The sequence below is a fragment of the Eucalyptus grandis genome, chromosome 6 (assembly GCF_016545825.1).
Source record: "Eucalyptus grandis isolate ANBG69807.140 chromosome 6, ASM1654582v1, whole genome shotgun sequence".
Lineage (NCBI taxonomy): Eukaryota > Viridiplantae > Streptophyta > Magnoliopsida > Myrtales > Myrtaceae > Eucalyptus > Eucalyptus grandis.
The window spans coordinates 39,912,313-39,932,248 of NC_052617.1; the positions used below are offsets into that span (position 1 = coordinate 39,912,313).

Consider the following 19,936-nt stretch of genomic DNA (forward strand, 5'->3'; position numbering starts at 1 on the left):
GTTCCTTCCATCCATCATATTTTCATTCGTTTTGGCGATTGCTGAGTTTGGAGTTTGGAATGTCTAGCTTCTTATGACGTTGACCCGGCTTCTACAATATACGACTTGCGGAGAAGTTACGTCGTTCTCACTGAAGTCTGTTCAATTGATTGCACTGAGTGAAGAACAGAGGCTGGACATCACATTTATTAACAGGGTCAACGTCTCGCTGCTGACAATGTTTATTGATTAGGTTTGGGTCTGATTAGAAAACTCAGGCAGATAAAGACTAAAAAAGAGCTTCTATTTTCTTTTAATGCTGAAGAAGACAAGAAAGCTGTTTTTTTAACTGACGTAGACCCAGAATTTGTTTGTTACCATGATATTCGGTCTCCACCCAAGTCTCTCTCTCTCTCTCCCCCATTTTCAACTGTTGCATTGTCATTTTGAAGTAGAACATTAAGGTTTTTCAGTATTTTTCATCCAAGCGTGTCCTTTGCACATTCCTAATTCAATGTATGGAGAAAAAGAGACACAAAGCAAATCAAGCGCGACTAGTCTTCTCATATTAGCATGATGAAGTACCTTGAAGATACAACATAATAGTTGGAAACGCACATAAGTAGAAAGGTTACAAACTTTAGATCATTTGACAGAACATTCTGTCAAAGATCAAACAAAGCACAGATATTCAGTCCTAAGTGCTCACTGCTGCTAGTAAAGCTGCACTATTTCTGAGTAACATCTGCAAATTATAGCTTATCCTTCTTCTTCCTTTTTCTTGAAGAGAACTGGAGAGGAGAACTATTACTATGATTATTATCATTATTATTTTTATTATTTCTTTCTATTCTTGACTACATGTGTTACTTAGCCTCAAAGTCCATCAACATCACTCGGAGCTTGAGCTTCCGTCTCTCTGAGAGGATAGGATGGCATCAATGGCTTCCTTCACTTGGGAAATATCAGGAGCCTTCCCACCTTGCGCGGGCCAAAATTCATCTGTCGCCAACACCTGCACATAGAGAGAACATCCATACAAAATTTAGGTTTTCTACGACAATTTCTTTCTGAAGGTTGTAAACTATACAGATTGTGGTGCTGAAAATTCACCTTGACTTGCAATTGGAGAAACTTGACATAACTGATAGCTTTTTCTAACATGGTTACCAGGTCAACCTGCACATGTTCACGTTCTACAGAATGAATAAGAAATGCCAATTTTTCATTCCAATAGAAAAAAGATAAGGAGAAAAAACGGAGAAAGAAGGCCCACCTTATTACCATTTGGAACCAAATCCTGCAGTATCTTGAGTCGTTCACTGATCCTTTCTCGCCGATTCTGAGTGCAAAACACAACTCTTAATATCATTTAACCCTTCTCTCAGAATTTCCAGATAACAGAAAAACATATAAATATTAACGAAATTCTTATGTGAGATGGAAGCACATCAATCAACCTTTGCAGCAACACTCTGTGGATCTTTTGGTGATGAAGGTGACTTGGATTTCGAAGAGCTCTTGGAGGCACTCGTGCATTGCTTCTTTGAAGTTTGCGCGTTCTCTCCCTATAAGAAAATCCTTCAGTCATGTCATGACCTCAATCGCACAGAACGACACATATATGTACTAGAGACTCCATGGTCACTGAATGATGGTGAGATATTCATCTTATCATACAATGATGATGGACGCAATTCATATGGATTAACAATAACTAGACAAGAATGTTAGTCTTGTCAACAAGGCAATAGCTTAACCAACGACAATTAACAAAATGCCTTTAATTCAAAGAGAAGAGCTGATTCAAGGACATCCATCAAATTAAGATAACAGCGTTCATCTATACCGTGTAAGCACGCTTGTGAAACCCTGCTTCTTGTGCTCCAGATTCCTGGACGCTATCTGCAACAGCCGTTGCTTCTGAGTACAGCCAATTACTCGAACTGTTTCCGTGCTTCAGAACTGCATTATGAACCACATAAGTGCTAGTGGACTGATAGCAATTCACATCCTCGACGATCCGTGGGTGATCTGAGCTGCTCTTTGGATCAATCTGCCTCAAGTTGTGATAGTTGTAATTGCTCATGATACCATCATCTTTCCACCCAAAGCAGTCACTGTTCTTTAGGTCAACCGTTTGGCTCTGTTGGAAGCTGAGTAAAGACCCACTGGCTTGCCTGAAATTTTCATACCCACCATTGCTCTTGAAATTTATGAGAGGTTGATGATGAACACCTTCAGGTCTATTGTTCATTGCTCGAAACTTGAGGGCATCCGTTGATGGACCACAAACACTGGGAGGGAAGTTCTTGGACATCAGAGCGGTGGTCTTCTCCAGGTTGTCTTCTTCCTCAAACCCTAGCTTTTGGTACTCATCATATCCATAAGAGCCCTGTGAGGAGAGATCTGAGAGTTGTGGAGGAGTCTCTTTGTTGTTGCCATCCTTGCTGTACAAGTTCGGAGGTTGAAGCAATCCGAGGCGTGAGTCGATGAGGTCCATCGGAGTGGAATCTCAAGTATGTTCTCGGGTTGGTGGGGGCTAGGGCTAGGGTTAGGGCTCGAGTGTTCAAGAGGAAGAGAGAGTATGCATGAGGCGGCTAATGGAAGGTAGCGGGTATATATGTAGGTTCCAGAGCAATTATGTCCAAGTGTCATTAAGCTTTAACAGCGAAATACTTCTAAGAGAGAGATCCCTAGGATGGATTAGCCGCAATAGTTGAATCTGAGTTTTTTTTTTTTTTTGGGTCTACTAATTTGAAGCTGTCAACAAGTAGGATGCCAAATGAGTGTAGAATCTCATATGAGTAAAAAAGATCTTTCACATAATACTTATATCATATGGCAAACTAATTTAATCAAATGACGATGACTTCGCATGCAAAATTTGACATGATAAATTTTTGTTTAGAATGGATAACTATATTTTTAAAAGGGTAGATTCTCTAACACGAGCACATGCAGTAACAAATGATACGTCATTTGTGCCTAAGACAATGACATGTAGTTTTTACTTGAGAACTAATTTTTTTTTGTCATGACTACTTGTTAGTTAGGTCATCGTCTTTTGTTCCATGTATGGAACTCAATCTCTACACGGGACTTAGTTTCACATCAAATCGGATGCTCCAAATAGCTCTTTAAATAAATGCGAGACAGGAGGGTTAAAAAAACGAGAGGAGGAATTAAATGGAGAATTGCTAGAGGAATTGTTAATCTTTCTGTATCGGGATTGTTAGCTGGCAGGGGGATCAATAGAAGGAGAAGACGATAGAAAAATAGAGAGCACAAGAGCAAGAGCATCGCCGGATCTATCGCGAACCCACGTCTCAGATTCCCATGCATTCCTTCGGGGGGGCTTTGACTTTTCTCGGCACAAATTTCTTTTGGGAATCATTAGGACATCAATTCTAATTTCGAGGAGGCTCCTTCCTGCTTGCTTCCCCCGCTCCTTCCGCAGCACGTGGCCTCTTTAACCTTCTGTATCCCATGCAGTGTTATTCTATTCTCAGGTCCGAGGGTGTGAGCTTGCCCATGAAGCCCAGCCCTCGATCACATTCCACGAATTATATATAACTATGTCTATCATACTATACATCTCTCGCTTAGAGACCTACTAAGGCGCGATGCGCTTGTGCTTCGTCCGCCAGTCAGCTTTTGCCACCGTTTGCCACCATTGTTTTGCCAAAGTCTCTCGTTCGAGTAGTCGCCATGTGGGGCTGGTGGAGCTGTAGCGAGGGGGAGAGAGAGAGAGATGGGAAAGTCACTTGAATATTTTGACGTGATTAGTTGATTGATGTGTTATTCTAAGTACCGATGCGTGAAGTTTTTCCATGTGGATCTAATTTTGTGGATGTGAGAGAGACGGAAAGTTACGGTTTACGCAGGAAACTAACGAATAGTGGCAAAAATTCCACCACCCACAAGGGGCGAGACACTATGGCGAGAGCTGGGACATCGACCTTGCCCAATCTGATCAAAGCTTATGCAAGTTGCCATCCTTTTCCTGCTAACCATCCAATAATCGGTTGCCTTATTAAAGTCTCGTATTTTCACTTTAAATCTCGTTGCCATCTTCTCTTATGTGCTTATTCACGGTACATATTATATGCATTAGATGCACAAGCCCGAATCCTAAAACATGTCATTTTAAGTTAGTCGGAATATATTTAGTTCGCATTTGTTGAACCGATCCATTCTTTCGAAAGGAACGGACATTTCCTCAAAATGAACATTTTGCATTCAATCACGACACATGTTTATCGGCATAGAAAATAAACAGAATGAAACATTATGCCTTGATTGAAATGAGCGCAAGGTCCATGGCCATATTCTCTTTCCTCTCACATGTTCCTTTTTCTTTAAAGTCGATGATGGTAAGTTAATTATAAGCATTCTGCAGGATAGGAAGTCTAAAATGACGGCTTGAAGGAAGTAGCAATGAATTGGTTTGGTTATGGTCAATGATGATTGGGAGTCCCAAGAAATTTATAATGCTAATGGTGACAATTCCCAATCCTATTGATGTGGGATCCATCTTTCCTAACTACCATTTTTGAAGAGCTGGGTAACAATATCTTTGATTGATTATCTGTCCAAAAGCACGATGGAGATCACCTTGCCATGCCTGATATTGCCATTATTACCGCAACAAGAGTCATCCTCCTTGGATAGATCCTATGCTTTAAATAAACAAAGTTAATCTTGTTTATAGAGTTACCCAATCAATCCTAAACTTATTGTGCGACTACTAAATCAGTTCTAAATTTTTCAAATTTACCAATTTAGTCATAAACCTTTGCGCTAAATTTCAATATAGTCTTCAACCAATTTTTGTTGGAAATAACTAAAATGACTATCCAATCATCAATGGGTGTCCTACGTAATACATTGCCACATTAGTGGTTTTGGGCGATAATTAGTTAAAATGACTATATTGGAATTTCGTATAAAGATTTAGGAAAAATCAGCAAAATTTGAAAGTTGAGGATCGAACTTGGGGGAAATTGTCTAAAAAGTTATAAATTTATTGTACGGTGGCCAATTTCAATCCCAAATTTTTTAATTGTGTGAATTTAGTCTTAAACTTGTTGATAATATGTCAATTAAGTCCAAACTTTTATTTGTGCAAATTTAGTCTTAAATCTTTGGTGATTTGCCACTTTGTCCTAAAATTTTGACGATTTACCTATTTAATTATATTGGTCAATTCTAATATGAAATCATTGATGCAGCAGTTTAGTCAGAGTGATTTTTGGTTAAAATTTACCGGAATGACTAAATTGGAAAATTATCGAACGTTTATAATTTAAATAAAACAAAATTAAAAAAATTTATGACTGAATTGATAGAAGTGTAATCGGTTTAAGACATTTTTTTTGTAATTTTTCCACATGATGTGACGGTTTTTTTTTTATTGAGTTCGGATCATCCAATGCACTGGTATCATTTGTTGGCACCCAATCAGAACGCCACATCATTCAGCAAGAGAAATTCAGTAAGACTTCGTTATTAAAAAAAAAAAAAAAACCGTCTAAAGAACCCCGATGTCAATTGTCAAAAAGGATGATAATTTGTTACCCCTTAATTAATACCTCTTAAGGAAACACAGATTGCTCAGGCCCATCTCACCCCGATGAAATAGCCCACGAGCCAGGCCCGCAATGGAACTTGTGGTAAGCTGTATAGGCTTGGCCCACTGAGTTCATCTTTAAAGTATCTGCTGCTGAGACTGTTGCTTTTCTGAGTCAAGAACACCAACGTTGTTAAATTCTGGATTCAAGTAATCTACTGGACCAAGATACGATCAGGAATTTAAATATCGGATGAGAGTCGCCACCAATCGATTTAAGCAAACGTAGGTTGATTGGACATCCAAAGAGCCCCAATAGTGACGGAAAGTCAACGAAGTAGGTGCAAGTGGAAAGGAATTGATTAAATGAAAATCCAAAATCTTACGTCTAGGGATTGAATTATAGAATGGACAAATTGTCATACCATGACATCCTTTCAGCATCGCAGCCCCCCCTTTTTTTGGTTGAGTAGTAAAGCATATTCGCTAATTAATTTCCTAAGCATGCGCGGTAATATTTTTTCAGTGAAAACTTGAAATCTAATCCATATGGTTATTGAGGTCGGTGCTACAATATTAGTTTGTGTTGTCTGGAAAAATCAATTCTATTGGTTGCTTGTTTGTACCAAACAACATCTTCCTGAATCCCGATTGTAGAAATGCTTTCTATTGGTGAATTATAAATGATGTCCATATTTTATCACCCATCAATTAGATGATCAATTCGGTCAGAAAGCACGTTCAAATATTGATTTAATACATTAACAAACAACAGGTATTTGACCGAGCTTTTGAAATGGATTTGGTACAGTTTTGTCACCTCGCTTGATGAATGTGTTTTAATACTTTTTTTTTTTTTTGTTGATCGAGGAACCGCTGGAGCCTCATTATGGGGTCATACCGCCCTCCGATGCTCGATGGCACCGTTGGACATTGTCGCAAGCCACTATTTAGACATAAACTTTGGGAAGACTGGCCTAACAACCTATCACTAGGCCCCTACTTCAATCGTGCTAACAACGAGGGGATTTGAACTCTTGGGGAGGGCGATATGGTAAATGTATAGTTATATAATAAAAGTGGGTAGATGGTAGTTGGGAAGATGCGATCTTTACTAAAGCTTTTCTCTCTAGAGTTTGTCTCTCTAAAAGATCCTTATGAGTCGAGTGTGAGAAAGGTTATTTGGGAGAAATCCAGGATTATTAGATCGATTGTCTAAAACTGCATGGGTTAGGAACCGTTAAATTGATTGACTCGTGATAGACCTTGTGACACATGCCTAGTGTCGCTTTTGATTGATCTCATGCCTCACGTTAGAGAAGTTAGATTAACTATAACTCCATTGGGATTTTGAGTTGGTCAATAGAAAGTCGCCCTTTGGAATAGGCTTATAATTATTAAACTTCAATTGTGCCTTTGGAAATATTTGTAGTGTTTACTATCCGTATTGCTTGTTGGCCAACTGAGTATTTACATAAATTGCTACCGCATGCATTTAATCAAAAGATAAAAAGAATGAGTTAGCGATGCGTTTTGAAACGTCGCGATTTAATCAATTGTTGTGTAATGTTCATGTGCTTGGAGTTCGAGACATGACATTTATACTAGGTTGATGACTTAGTTGCTAACTGTCCTTGATATTTGCTTTGAAACCCGGGCCTGCATGCACTTCAATCGAGTCATGCATCCCATCTGGCATATGTGTACAGCCATACTATCAAAGGGGCTCCAACCTCAAAATCATAATTTCGCAAGACGCAGCTCTTTTACTTCATTTTGAACCTATTCATACTCCCAAGATGAACCATCGAGCTAATGAAGGCTTTTATATCTGGGCCGTATGCGTTCCCGACCCTTGTTCCTATGGCCTTGAACTTTAGTCTCACCAATTATTTAGACTTAATGCTTAAAGTTATCCATAAGCCATGATGGCTTTGAGACACAATACAGAGTGGCCTTTGCTTACTTAAGGGGTTCTTTTCATCGACTCCTCTTGAGCAACGAGCGAGCTTAGTTCACTTGGTAATAGCAAGAGAAATTGCTCCATTGAAATCCTAGGAAACTCATTCTGGAAATTCCACAAAAAGTGCAGATACTTGAAACAAGAAACTTAGCAGTGTAAACATCACCACATTGGTAAAAAGCCCTGGGAATCCAAACATTACACAACAATATGATAAGTTGTACGGTTGGTATTCTGTAATAGTATCCCCGCATCTGGTGCACATAAAAAATTTAGTTTGCCCTTCATCTGCCAATCTAATCTGCAACAGGTCAAATGTCAAGAGGGAATGAATGAAGGGAAAAGGGAAGACGGGAGATACCCGTCTTTGGGAAGATTAATGCGAGAGAAAATAGCAGAGCGTCAAACTTGTACATTACCTGTTTCCCAGTATACTCAAATTCATCGTTGCCACATTTTTCACACTGTCGAGTTATCTGAGAGACAAGACCGATATAAGAGAACATCACAATCCGTTCACAAAGGAAACATCATGCCAAGATACTGATACAGCAGAATCTAGCCACTACCGTAGCTAATTGCAGCTTCCCCTCATCGAAGGTAGATATGCCTGGCTCCCTCCTCATGTCCTGCGATACAGTAGATGGCCATAAGAAGCGCACTTGTCAAATGTGTGAAACTTGATCTAAAGATTAAGGAAAATCAACAAGGACAATAGCTCTTTCCCAACTGAAGTACTACTCTAGGTGTTGCCTCAAAAAAATAAAAAAATAAAAATAAAGGGTCGAGATTCCATGTGCTGATGAATAAAGGTTTAAGATAATGGCAAGTTTTTTTTTTTTTTTTTTTTGATAGAATCCTCTTTAACAGGAGAAAAATACAAGCCCAGCCATCCCATTAAAACTCTCCACAATGTCGCAAATTCTACATGATGTGGGCACAATTTGATTCAACGATGCTAGAGAAGCCATTGAGAGCTCTACGTGTCTATGTCACAGCAGAACCACACATCTCAGTAACTTTCGTTCTCAACGTCAGGGGTCACATATTGGAAGCAACAAAAAGTACTCGCGAAAAATTAAGCTTCACTAACAACAGATATCCTCATACCAGGTTGTGGCCAATGAATTGTAAGTCCTCCAAAAGTGAGAAAACTTGACGCATTTTTACCATCGTGGGCAGAAGTTCACAATTTTGCCAAGTGATGCTCTTTCTAAGCCTCAGATGCTCTTTAGTACTGAAGAGTTACCGTAGCCATTCAATCTCTAGCATTTTCTATAATTGGTGGTCACTATAGAAGGATTACCTAGGAAGTAGAACATGATGAAACATAAGTATATCCTCTCAATTGTTGAACTAGTAGAAAAGTTTTACATGTATGCACTCAACTCATGATTATAAGATCCAATAGGGTGCATGGATCAATCAGCCAGCCAGTTCAAGGCATACCTGAGCGGTAAATCTGTACTTAATTTCTTTTCCAGGAAAATCTGAGAGCAAAGTCACCAATAAGGCACATAATTGAGAAAAGTAGAAATTGACTCAAAGAGCAAAATGGTCAGGTCTATTAAACAGCTAACCGGCAGCTAAAATCTGAAAAATAACAGTAAAAACACAAAATGACTGAATCACCGCACCACTCCAAACAAGAAGTCAGCAGACATCGTTAGAGAATGAGACGACCGTGCTAAGATCTGCATTTCATATTAGTGGTTTTACTTGAAATGGCTATTTTTCCCCCAACTAGTGGTCTCAGGTGTAACCAGTAACCCCCCCCCCCAAAAAAAAAACCACTGAGGAATGATTTTGGCCAGCACAATAGTACAATAGTCTATCCGAGTTCATATTAGCCAGTATATAGGTAGGAAGGTTGATAAGTTAACACCTTTCACTGCCATAAAAAGAGTTCCTCTCCAGCCTTTTCCTATTTTCTCCTCTATTATCGAATTCTTAAGGTGCCTCTCAATGGATCATCATCCTCATCATCCAAAATCAAGACCTAAGATACTTTTAACCAATACAAACTCACAAGGGGACAGGTCCTGAGGTATGCAGAAGGCTCAAAAAGGAAAATATGCAGATGGAAACATGAAAAATTTCTGATATCACAGGCAAAGAAATTACTTCTTTTCAATGCATCACGTGAAAAAGCATCGAAACTTTGCAATATAAAAGAACAATCACAGCAGCCTACCCCGAGAAGCAACACTTGACAATCTTGAGACTAAGTATAGCATTTGATCTCATGTCACCTTCAAGACCAAGAAAAAAGAGACTCCAACGGTAGAGCCATCTCTATAATTATCAATCAAGTAGATTGAGTGATTGAAAATGGAGATCCCAACCTCTTTCGTAAAGCGCCAGTCTAGGCCGCGTCCCATGAGTTAGCCTGCAGAGGACAGAACTTATTAATCAGATTTTTTTCCTCCTCTTTTTTCCCTTATACCGGGATGAGAGTATACAAAGTCGTACAAGGGTGTCACAGGCAAAGAAGCATTCTAGAAAAATCGACAAGTCTCTAAACTACTCTATCTCACCGTAGTTTCGACTTGGAATCTGCGAGGTAGGCGTGGCGACGGCAAAGACTGGCTGTGCATCGGGGCGGTAGAGCTGCAAAAGAACGAGAGAGGCGGGGCTGGGTTGCTGCGAAGGGAGAGAGAGAAAGACAGAGAGACAGAGCTGGAACGCGCGTGCGCGTGCGCGTGCGCCGGCGCGGGCGGGAGTTAGAGGCGGAAAGAGAGGTCCGACGACGGCAGCTACGGTTGGTGCGGCTCGAGAGCACGACTGCGCCACCCGAGCAAGAGGCTGGGGTTAGATTGAAGATTCGTCCGTGTTACTGCCCAAAAATAAATGGATTAACATCACCAAAAAAATATAAATTGATATACAAATTTACCTCAAATTATTATATAATTCGCTTGTGACTTTTCATAATATTAACTTAATTTAACTTAAAATAACATAAGATAAATTTGTTACAAATTTGTCAGTTTATAGTTTTTTTTATAATTAATAAACTATTTTTTGATTAATTTATCATAAATGTATCAGTTTAAAGCTTTTTATATTATTAAGCTAATTCGATTAAAATAAATGGTATTAATCCAAAATGAATAGACACAGTCCATAATTATCGAGTATATTTTTTGTTAAAATTGTTTTATCTATTTTTATTGTTACATACATTTCGAATCTTCATCCATACACATGTTATCGAAATCCAAATTTACCTATTTTAGATTTTTATATCAATACGTAAAATTATAGATTTATCATGTCATTATACTTATTTTACATTTTAGGTCATTTCTTTAAATATTTACGTTCCGTGTAATATGTACATCCTAAAAATAAATAGATATTGCGTATGATTAACCAGTACATTATTTTGTCAAGATTGTTTTATTTAATTTCTCAAATTATCAAAAGAATCATATAAACATTGTTAGAAGTTAAGTTGATTATTGTATATGATATATAGCTTGAATAAAGTTATAGATCATATATTATATATCATATATAAGAGCAGTTATTTTTAATTCAAAACACTACGGTCAAAATCCACTTTACATTGTATAAACACACCCGGCTTTGCTATCAAAATCCAATTAAACTTACAAATTACTATGTCCCATGTAAAAATGAAAGTGAAAAAGACATACGATAAAATTTAAGATTGAAATAAAATGCTTTTAGGTTTGCTCTATCTATAACAGAGATAAATATTTTATATTTTGTAGAGAGAGAGAGGAGGCAAACCTTTTGAGGCATTTCATATTGGCAGGTGGCACTAAATATAACATGTGTCGTTTATTGAATAAACTCGAGTAAAAATGATGTGTCGCCATAAGAGTGCGCAATTTTTTTCGACACTCAAGGTCATGAGTCCATCTCAAGTTAACGCAAAGATGTGCTCGTTATTGCAATTATTAAATGAATGTCCGTCTGTTTCCTCGTTCAGGAGAGAGATTCTTGATCTCCTCGATCAAATGGTCCCCCTAAAATTGCCAGTAATGGCTCTCCCTTCTTGTAGAGATACGCAAGTAATCAGCTTCAAAACTCAACCTTCGTTACTGGATTGAAAAGCAATCGCGCGAATGGGAAAGAAGTATAGTTTCAGTAGCAGGGTGCGGAGGCCTGCATGCTCAGCCCCCATGGATTATGCGCCGGAAAGCCCACAAAAGCGACGGTATGGGAAAAATATGCTGATGAGACAAGAAGAAAGTTCCAAGTTTCCAGCAGCAATGGCATGGGTGTGAACTGTGAAGGCTTTACATGCTCCGGCGAGATGGCGGCCAGCAATAACAGTTCGCAAATAAGCGCAGAGCTGAAATTGCGTACATGTAGCTTCAAAAGCAGAGGTTATGGATGAAAGGTCCTGCATGTTTTCTAAATATATATATATGTTGAATTGTTGATCCAATTTCTAGAAACTTCAAGATTGATATTAGCTAGAAAAGTCAAGAAAAATCCTGAGAAAATCTAGCTTAGGTGGCAAAGAAAAATGTAGAAGTCTCTAGAAGAAGAATAGCTAAACTACAATCTAGAATTTCCTAGATGAAGCCTACATGGACAACATTCTATAGAAATTTAGAATGTTGTATTAAAGCGGTGACAGGAGTTAGTGGATGCTTGTGTTGTAGAAAAACAAGAAATGCTCATCCCTTTGTAATACCAACTATCATAATAAAAGTCTTATTTTTTTACCCATACTCCCTAGTTGTTGTAGTCTATTTATATCCACCCATATTTCACACATAGACACTTGCGCCACACACACGCTTCCGCAAAACACCAACAATATATTATAAGTACATTTTCGGCCCAGTGGGAAAAAAAAAATAAAAAAGTGCTATCATTTTATCATTCTTATATAACGTTTCGCAAATAAAACACAGTCGCGTGAGCGTGCCGGAGTGGTTATCGGGCATGACTAGAAATCATGTGGGCTCTGCCCGCGCAGGTTCGAATCCTGCCGCTCACGTCTTCTCAATCTTTTTTTTTTGTTTTTTTTTTTGTTTTTTTAATAAAATAAAAATAATTAAAATGACAAAAAAGAGGGCATTAAAAATGTCCGCTAGAAGGAGGGCTTGAACCTCCGACCTTGTGGTTAACAGCCACACGCTCTAACCAACTGAGCTATTCCAGCTTGATGTTCCTGTTTTGTAATTTTATTTTATTTATCAAGAATTAAGCAATCAAAAGATGGCCAGGTCAAATGATTGAATTAGTGCAAAGCTTCCTCTTTCACGTGCACAGCTTGGTATTCTTATCAATGTCCTTTGCTTTCCATGTAGTCATCATCCGTTGTTGTAAGAATTACTTACTAACAAATGATAAGCCTTCCTTTACAAAAGGAAAAGGCCATTATGGGCAAAATTTGCAGCCATGCCATGAATGAGTAAGAACATAACCGTCGTCCTACATTTCTCGTCATTCCATCTCAAATTTTTGTGGTTACAAAACTCTTTGATTCCCTCTCCATATCCAAAAAATTACATCTCCTCTCACTCTCCTGCTTGCCACCACCACCCTCGACCTCCACTGTCATTGCCCTTTCTGGCTCCGTCACGAGCAGCGCTGACCTTGTATCTCGGTTTGAGATCGGCCCGATGGTGGCGGCAACAAAGCAGAGGGGATGGGCGAAACGCGTGACGGAGAGGCACAGTGCGCAGAGAGAGAGAGAGAGAGGAAGTAATGACGAGATGGGTCGGAGAGAGGCGGAACGACCATGGCCGAAGTAAGCGAGGTGGCTCGAGCTGGCAGAGGTGGCGGCATTAGCAGGGGAAGGTGGTACGCGGATGGTATGGGATAAAGGGAAAGTAATTCAGGTCAATTTAGCAGGACTGAAATGTAACTTGCAAACTTTGAGGATAAATAATTTTGTGCAACAAAATTACGTTCTTTATTTAAAAACAATTTTCTAAATCTAGACAAAAGTTCATGTTCTGTTTTTTAGAAAAAAAAAATAGGAAAATAATAGAAGTCTGTCTAAGATGTTTGTCTGAGAACTTAACACCCCATGCAAACGCTTTTTGGCGTGTCTGATTTTTAAAGATTATAAAACAAATGACATCAGGTACATTAATTTTCAGTTTATAAATTGCATTAATTAGGTAGTGATTGGGTAAAAGAAATTGAATATATACCATAGTAGTTGACCATAACACCAAGATACACCTATTTATAAAAGATTGTGGTCTTCTCTGCTTTCATGTTAGGTCATCATCTACGTCGGAGATGAGATTATCTATACTCTTATCATATCCAACATGGAAATTCATTCATACAGTCAACGCTGGCCTAATAATACATGAATTTATATCACGAATTACCTCACTAAGCCTATGCACCATGGAAGGAGCTAAAAATTTTAGCAGCATTTGACCCTAACACCAAAATACATTTGTTATATATGATTGTGGTCTTATCTACTTTTTATATTAGATCATCATCTATACCAGAGATGAAAATTTTAAAACTCGTATCATATCCAACATGGAAATTTATCCATACAGTCCTACACCAACCTTGACACTACATGTTAACTTTATATCACAAATTACACCATCAACCTCGCCCCTCATTTGAGCGGTACTTGACCGTAACAACAAAATACATTTATTATATATGATTGTGGTCTTGTCAACTTTTTATATTAGGTCCTCGTCTGTGCCAAAGATGATGATTTTTATACTCATATCATATCCACCACGGAAATTTATAATAAATATATTTTGGTGTTATAGTCAAATGTTGCTCAAATGAGGGGTGAGGTTGATGGATCCAATTCTAAATGAGCTAAAATCTGAGTAGGCACAAATATGATATTATTCACGCTTGATGTTATGGACTATGGAATGGCATTTTTTGTGCCCAACTAATAGACGAGTCTGTTTCTTGCCCACTAAGCCAATCCCATCACCCCATTTGATCCACATCCTATGGGGTCCTATTTCGCTTGAAACATAGAAAGTCCCAGCTACCCTTCATTTAGAAATGGGTCCATCTAGCTGGCTGATTTTTTTTTTTTTTTAAAAAGGTAATAAAACCACTTCTTGGCCAATCCAATCACCGAACTGCATCGAAAACCAAGTGCCTAATTTGGCCAAAGAAGACATTTTCTCATTTGCTTTTTGACGAGGCTTGTGTCCCATTTGACATGGCATCTTGCTAAAAACAGTCACAAACTCAAGGGCGATCCGTTCCTCGTGCTTTTGTCCAGTTCCGATTCTAAAGGCCAGCCCCTAGCTACTTTAGAAACCAACCCCTTTAAGAGTCGGCACCCGTTTTCACATTTTCTTCATTACCATTTCAATTTACTCGCATCTTCTTCGGTTAAAAGAGGTTAAAAACAGGGGTTGAGACAATGGCAGATGATGGCAAGGCCGAGAGGGACCGGATATTCAAGCGGTTCGACGCCAACGGGGACGGCAAAATCTCATCCACCGAGCTGGGCGACGCGCTCAAGACCCTAGGCTCTGTCACCGGGGACGAGGTCAAGCGCATGATGGCCGAGATCGACACCGATGGCGATGGCTTCATTTCCCACAAGGAGTTCACCGACTTCGCACTGGCCAACCCGGGCTTGATGAAGGATGTTGCCAAGATCTTCTAATGATCTCGCGACATTTGAAATCGACCCATTTTCTATCATAACCACATAATTTGAGGAATTTAAGCATGATCATATCCAAAATTCCATCACGGTTACCTTACTTAAAAGTTCCTCGCTATTGTTGTTAGGTAAACAAATTGAGTAAATGCAATCTATCTCTTGTCCTTCCCTTATGGGTCTGCATTCTTATTTGATTAATCAGCTAGTGTATGCTAATCGATGGCTCTTCTTTATGCTTTGTCTAGAGGGGTGACGCAACTTGCCCTTGAGCAATATGATGTCTTATTCAATTATTAATTTTGATAAACAGGTAAGATGTCCCTGTTTATCTGGGACAGGCAGTTAAACGGTTTAATCATGTTTTTCTCTCTGGGGCTGCTATAAGCTCAAAACTGTCTCTTTCTAGTCCCTACTTTAACGAGAGATTTGGTGGACGAAGATGACATTGGAATGACTCGGCCGCTTGCACAATGAAAAGCTTGCCATCATCAGCTTCTTGTCCAAGAAATTCCCACCTACCCTTATCTCTGTGTCTTGTACGGGTCCTCCTCGTTCTGATTTTCCTATAGCCTGGCTAGTTCACCTAAATCTAAAAGCAATTGCAGCAATTTTGGCTTGCCTAATTTTTGGGATTTTATGTTGTGCTTGGAGGGATTCTGTATACGTCATCCGTGAAAACATCTTTTTCTAGGACTGGAACTGAATATAATATGCATATCCCACATTGCGGCTTCAAAAAATTGATTCAGATTTGAAGCTTCTTATCTTTATTTGTCAAGATGCAATTCATCGAACATTGTAGGTGAAAATTAGTTATCCCTTCCCACCTTAAGTTCACCGGCAAGGATTTACTGTTGGATTAATTTCTCGGCCTGCTAATACAAGTTAAACATATAGAAAAAATCTAGATCAGATTCACACTTTCTCAATACACAATTTTAAGTTATGTACACACGCAATCGGACTGAACAGTTCCAAAAATTTTACATATTTCCAGCAATCTTTGCGACTCCGATCTCTCTAGAAACCTTTGTTCAATCAAAACAAAAGAAATGGTCAAAAAGCTAGCGTTTCAGCACTATATGTCATTGATAGCAGAAGTAATCATCATCCTCAAACTCCGAAACTCCAACCATCGCTAGAGCCAAGTGTTTGTTCATCTCGCTCTTGGTCTGATGCATTTGTGTGAAATAATCCACTACAAATCCGTTTCCTGGGAAGCTGGACTTACCAGCCAAAATAGGTTCGTCGTCGCCTCTTAGAATAGCAGCGACCACATCAATGCCCGGTCTCTGGGATTCTTCGTTAATTATGCACACCGCAGCTGCCTGAATCATTCGGGCAATTTGCTTGAGGCTTTTCAAAGTGCGCGTCAGCCTCGGATCAACCAACTCTTCTATTGCTCCTATCCCTTTATTTAGGAGAGGCTTTGCCTGCAAAAAATATGTTAATTAGCAGCTAGGCAAAGATCAGAGTATAATACAAATGTTAGGTTTCAGGTTTTGCTGATCACTTGTCAATGATGCTTCTGCTTATAAGCATTTCTACTTTCTTTTTTCCATTCTCTTTATAGAAGAAACAGAAATATGCACATCCCTGAAAGTAACCTACCACTAAAAATTTCTTAGTGTTGCATCATTTCAGAACATCTAGCAAAATGAGCATTAACACATGCAATCCAGTGACCTTGTCGATGGAGAGACTTACTGAGTTAAGAACTTCTCTGCTACTTTCCAGAGATTTTCTTATTTAAAGCAAAAATGTTCATAGCATTAAGGAGAACAACCGTGGGGGTTTCTAAGCAAGTTCTGATGAGAAGAGACTTCACTGAGCTAACAGTCTCAATAAATTCCTAGACTCAAAAACCTTCTCAAACAGGTAGCCAGTCTATCCTTTGGAAAACCATCCGAACCAGAACATTGGTCCCATCAAGATATCATGTTAGCTTGAAATGTGGTGATACGAGGATCCATTTGCGTTTCCTCAACGATCCCATAGATATCATTTGACTGGTAACTGATAAGAAATGTCAGGTATGTGGAGTCCACATGGCGGTGGAAACAAAGCCCAGACTCCAGAGTGGTCCCAGTGAGGGGTAGTTCACCCCAATTAACCTAGATTTATAGGACCTTACCTTGTTTCCCACGTATCATAAATAGTCACTGGGGAGGAAAATACATTCGGCCCTCATAATGTTACAGGAATTAAATAGGCAACGAATTGAGCATTTTAACCTACCCACAGCACCAAGTTCTCCTCTTCGGATGGCCTTCTTGCTTCAATTGGTTTTCGACCAGTTATCAACTCCAACAAGACGACTCCAAAAGCATAGACATCCATCTTGTCCGATACCTTACCGTGCTGGAAATATTCAGGTGCCAAATAGCTGCGCATTCATGTAAACAGTAAATGCGTGAAGCAATAAGAGGCTCAAAACTCAAAAGCAGAACGACCATTGCTTTGTTCTGCTCATGGGAGAAGCTTTCTTTAGATGATTACCCAAAAGTTCCTTTCACAGTCTTGCACAGGAAAGGTATTGAAGGTGCTGGTGTCCATGTAGCAAGTCCGAAATCACACAGCTGCAAATTCATTCCCAATTCAGAAATACATTACATCACATGCATATCACTTCCTTTTTTTTCTCTTCTCCCAATAATTTATCAAACAGAATAAAATTATGAGGAAGCCTATATCTCACCTTGGGCTTTTTGTTGGCTGAAAGGAGTATATTTGAAGGTTTAATATCTCTATGAACAACACATCTTTCCGTACCACTATGCAAATATGCTATAGCTTCTGCAATCCCAACCGCAATTTTATACCTCATTGACCATGGAAGTCTTGAACGACCTTTTGGTCCTTTCTTCTTGTCTGCAACACAAAATTTCAGAAACTACTTCAATTCATACACTTGAATACAGAAAATAAGCTGGCAAAGGTAAGACAAAACATTGTACCGTGCAAATGGTGCTCTAAGTTTCCACCAGAGACATACTTGTACACCAAGAAGAAGCCCTCCTCGGAGTCCATGCAGAACCCAACCAAAGGAGTGATATTAGGGTGGCGAAGGGAGCTTGCAATCATCAGTTCTCTGCAAAATGCCTTCGCACACTCCTTGTCTTGTTTATCCAAACGTTTCACGGCCACAGAAGTTCTTAAAACCCCAATTCTGCCTCTGAAGACGTAGCTCAAAGCTCCTCTTCCCAGAACCCTGCCTACCCCGTTATAAACAAAATCAGTCAATAGTTTTAAACAACATATCAATCTCAGTAAAATAACATAACAAATCAGACCAACACAACAAATTTGGCCCAAAAAACACCCAATTCTAATCCCGAAGTGTATCTACAGACCTCACGAGTCCTCTGCATTATTACGCATCATGACTGACCATGCGTCAAAATATACACACACAATGAATTTAGCTAATCTTTCTCAACCCAATTAAGTACCTTTAGAGAAATTTCGAGTGGCAGAGACAATTTGGCTGTAGCTGAACCTGATCAGTGTATTGGTAAGAGGAGTGATGCTCTTCTCCAATGACTCAATCCGCTTCCACTTCTGCTCCTGCTCATGACTCTCCAAGCCATTGTCCAAATTTACCATCAAAACGGTCGCCGTGTCGGAGGAATTCAAGTTCATGGACTCCAGCTCGACCTGAGAGCAGATGCTGAACCTGAAGGACGAGTGCACGGACTGGGGGTCAACGCTGGTCAACCGGGCGCCACACCCTCCTGACTCCGCGAGCAACCAGGCCTTGTTGTGCTCCAAGTTTCGATCTTTATCGTCATTCTCATCGCTGCGGCCACCCTTGGGGAGAAAACAGGACAACCCAAGATCCCAAATCATGCTCCTCAAACTGGGTCTCATTTTCTCGAACTCATCATGCTCGAAACAGTAATGCCCCAAGGATAAGGAAGCGTTTGGAGCTTGTGAGACACTGCACGTTTCTTGGGAAATCCCCATCCTCTCTCTCTCTCTCTCGCTTTCACCTTGCTTTTCCTTGAAGCGAAAATCTCACTGAGAGAGCGCGGAAACCCAGGAGGAGCCTCCTAAAGCAGGAGAGGTGAGAAGAGGTGAGACACGGACAGAGAAAGGTGGAGAGAGAAAAACACCATGTGAAAAAGAAGAACAAAAGCAGCCCCCGCCCGGACGTTGATGGAGAATTTCTCAGCGGGAGGGAGAGAGAAACAGAGACGGGCAAAGGTGCGTGAAACTTGCGTACAGAGAAGGTGGACGCATCGAACGTGATCTGGGGCCTATAATAGTTAAGTTCAGTCACATTTTATAAAGAAAATTAGGTGATGAATCCCGCTTAAATTAAAGTGGAGATACCATAAATTGAATTTCAGAAGAGCAGGAGGGAGATGGGTGTTGGTTGCGAGGAAGAAAGAAAGCGAGAGAGATTCGGTTTGTCAATGGTGGAGTGGGCATGAAGCCCGCAAAAGGGTAGTTCGAAGTGTTGGATGATGACAAAGTAAAGATAAGCAAAAGAGGGAAAGAAGACACGAGCGTGAAAGGCAAAATTTAGTGCTTTGTGTACTTGACAATATTTGGATTTGGGTTTAATGTGCGTTTTATAGGGTTATTGGACTCGATCCATTCACATGGCACCACGGGGCAAATACCTAAATATTTGGATTAGGTATAAACTTTGCGTGATAAACTGACGGGCCTGTTTAGTACACGGTAAGAACCGCGTCTCACGCGGGCTGACGCGTTTTACCTGTCTGAATATAAATTGACACATTTAGATTAACGTTTTAATGTATTATTTCTTTCGACACGACTTAATTCGACGTAT

The 19,936-nt window shown here is 39.6% G+C and overlaps 4 protein-coding genes and 2 non-coding genes across 7 annotated transcripts; 2 read left to right on the forward strand and 4 right to left on the reverse strand.

Annotated features, from left to right (window-relative positions):
- Positions 1-536: 536 nt before the first annotated feature.
- LOC104449701 (putative transcription factor bHLH086) lies at positions 537-2,564 on the reverse strand. Its single transcript, XM_010063943.3, has 5 exons — positions 1,829-2,564; positions 1,440-1,547; positions 1,256-1,321; positions 1,093-1,158; positions 537-994 (listed from the first exon to the last, which is right to left on the reverse strand). The coding sequence occupies exons 1-5, from the start codon at positions 2,480-2,482 to the stop codon at positions 872-874; spliced, it is 1,017 nt and encodes a 338-aa protein (XP_010062245.1). The 5' UTR covers positions 2,483-2,564; the 3' UTR covers positions 537-871.
- A 5,050-nt stretch (positions 2,565-7,614) lies between these two features.
- On the reverse strand, positions 7,615-13,065 carry LOC120294479. Its single transcript, XM_039314569.1, has 7 exons — positions 13,014-13,065; positions 10,052-10,319; positions 9,860-9,903; positions 8,964-9,004; positions 8,084-8,143; positions 7,934-7,990; positions 7,615-7,815 (listed from the first exon to the last, which is right to left on the reverse strand). Exons 1-7 carry the CDS (start codon positions 13,063-13,065, stop codon positions 7,615-7,617), a joined length of 723 nt encoding a protein of 240 aa, XP_039170503.1.
- TRNAS-AGA lies at positions 12,417-12,498 on the forward strand. The gene has a single exon. It is a non-coding gene; the product is annotated as a tRNA-Ser (tRNA).
- On the reverse strand, positions 12,590-12,663 carry TRNAN-GUU. Its single transcript has one exon. It is a non-coding gene; the product is annotated as a tRNA-Asn (tRNA).
- Positions 13,066-14,859: 1,794 nt separating the features above from the next.
- Positions 14,860-15,227, forward strand: LOC108960498 (polcalcin Bet v 4). The gene has a single exon (XM_018875832.2). The coding sequence runs from the start codon at positions 14,884-14,886 to the stop codon at positions 15,130-15,132; it is 249 nt and encodes an 82-aa protein (XP_018731377.1). The 5' UTR covers positions 14,860-14,883; the 3' UTR covers positions 15,133-15,227.
- Positions 15,228-16,024: 797 nt separating this feature from the next.
- On the reverse strand, positions 16,025-19,667 carry LOC104449702 (probable serine/threonine-protein kinase PBL7). Of its 2 annotated transcripts, XM_039316009.1 has the most exons (7): positions 19,468-19,667; positions 18,585-19,184; positions 18,090-18,347; positions 17,831-18,003; positions 17,632-17,711; positions 17,371-17,518; positions 16,025-16,565 (listed from the first exon to the last, which is right to left on the reverse strand). In XM_039316009.1, the coding sequence occupies exons 2-7, from the start codon at positions 19,096-19,098 to the stop codon at positions 16,218-16,220; spliced, it is 1,521 nt and encodes a 506-aa protein (XP_039171943.1). In that variant the 5' UTR covers positions 19,099-19,184; positions 19,468-19,667; the 3' UTR covers positions 16,025-16,217. The 2 variants fall into 2 exon arrangements, with proteins under 2 accessions (XP_039171943.1, XP_010062246.2); XM_010063944.3 differs by having other exon boundaries at positions 18,585-19,667.
- Between the last annotated feature and the right edge of the window lie 269 nt (positions 19,668-19,936).

What these genes read in the sequence shown, in the direction of transcription:
- LOC104449702 (XM_039316009.1), bottom strand. Translation starts at nt 19,098, where the DNA reads ATGGGGATTTCCCAAGAAACGTGCAGTGTCTCACAAGCTCCAAACGCT. An exon ending in CACTCGAAATTTCTCTAAAG is followed by an intron (nt 18,348 to 18,584) that starts GTACTTAATTGG and finishes ATAACGGGGTAG; the next exon opens with GCAGGGTTCTGGGAAGAGGA. An exon ending in CAGCCAACAAAAAGCCCAAG is followed by an intron (nt 17,712 to 17,830) that starts GTGAGATATAGG and finishes ATGAATTTGCAG; the next exon opens with CTGTGTGATTTCGGACTTGC.
- LOC108960498 (XM_018875832.2), top strand. Translation starts at nt 14,884, where the DNA reads ATGGCAGATGATGGCAAGGCCGAGAGGGACCGGATATTCAAGCGGTTC.
- LOC104449701 (XM_010063943.3), bottom strand. Translation starts at nt 2,482, where the DNA reads ATGGACCTCATCGACTCACGCCTCGGATTGCTTCAACCTCCGAACTTG. An exon ending in TTCACAAGCGTGCTTACACG is followed by an intron (nt 1,548 to 1,828) that starts GTATAGATGAAC and finishes ATTTTCTTATAG; the next exon opens with GGAGAGAACGCGCAAACTTC. An exon ending in TGGTTCCAAATGGTAATAAG is followed by an intron (nt 1,159 to 1,255) that starts GTGGGCCTTCTT and finishes GAACATGTGCAG; the next exon opens with GTTGACCTGGTAACCATGTT.
- LOC120294479 (XM_039314569.1), bottom strand. Translation starts at nt 13,065, where the DNA reads ATGACAGTGGAGGTCGAGGGTGGTGGTGGCAAGCAGGAGAGTGAGAGG. An exon ending in GATTCCAAGTCGAAACTACG is followed by an intron (nt 9,904 to 10,051) that starts GTGAGATAGAGT and finishes TGTCCTCTGCAG; the next exon opens with GCTAACTCATGGGACGCGGC. An exon ending in GGAAGCTGCAATTAGCTACG is followed by an intron (nt 7,991 to 8,083) that starts GTAGTGGCTAGA and finishes CTTGTCTCTCAG; the next exon opens with ATAACTCGACAGTGTGAAAA.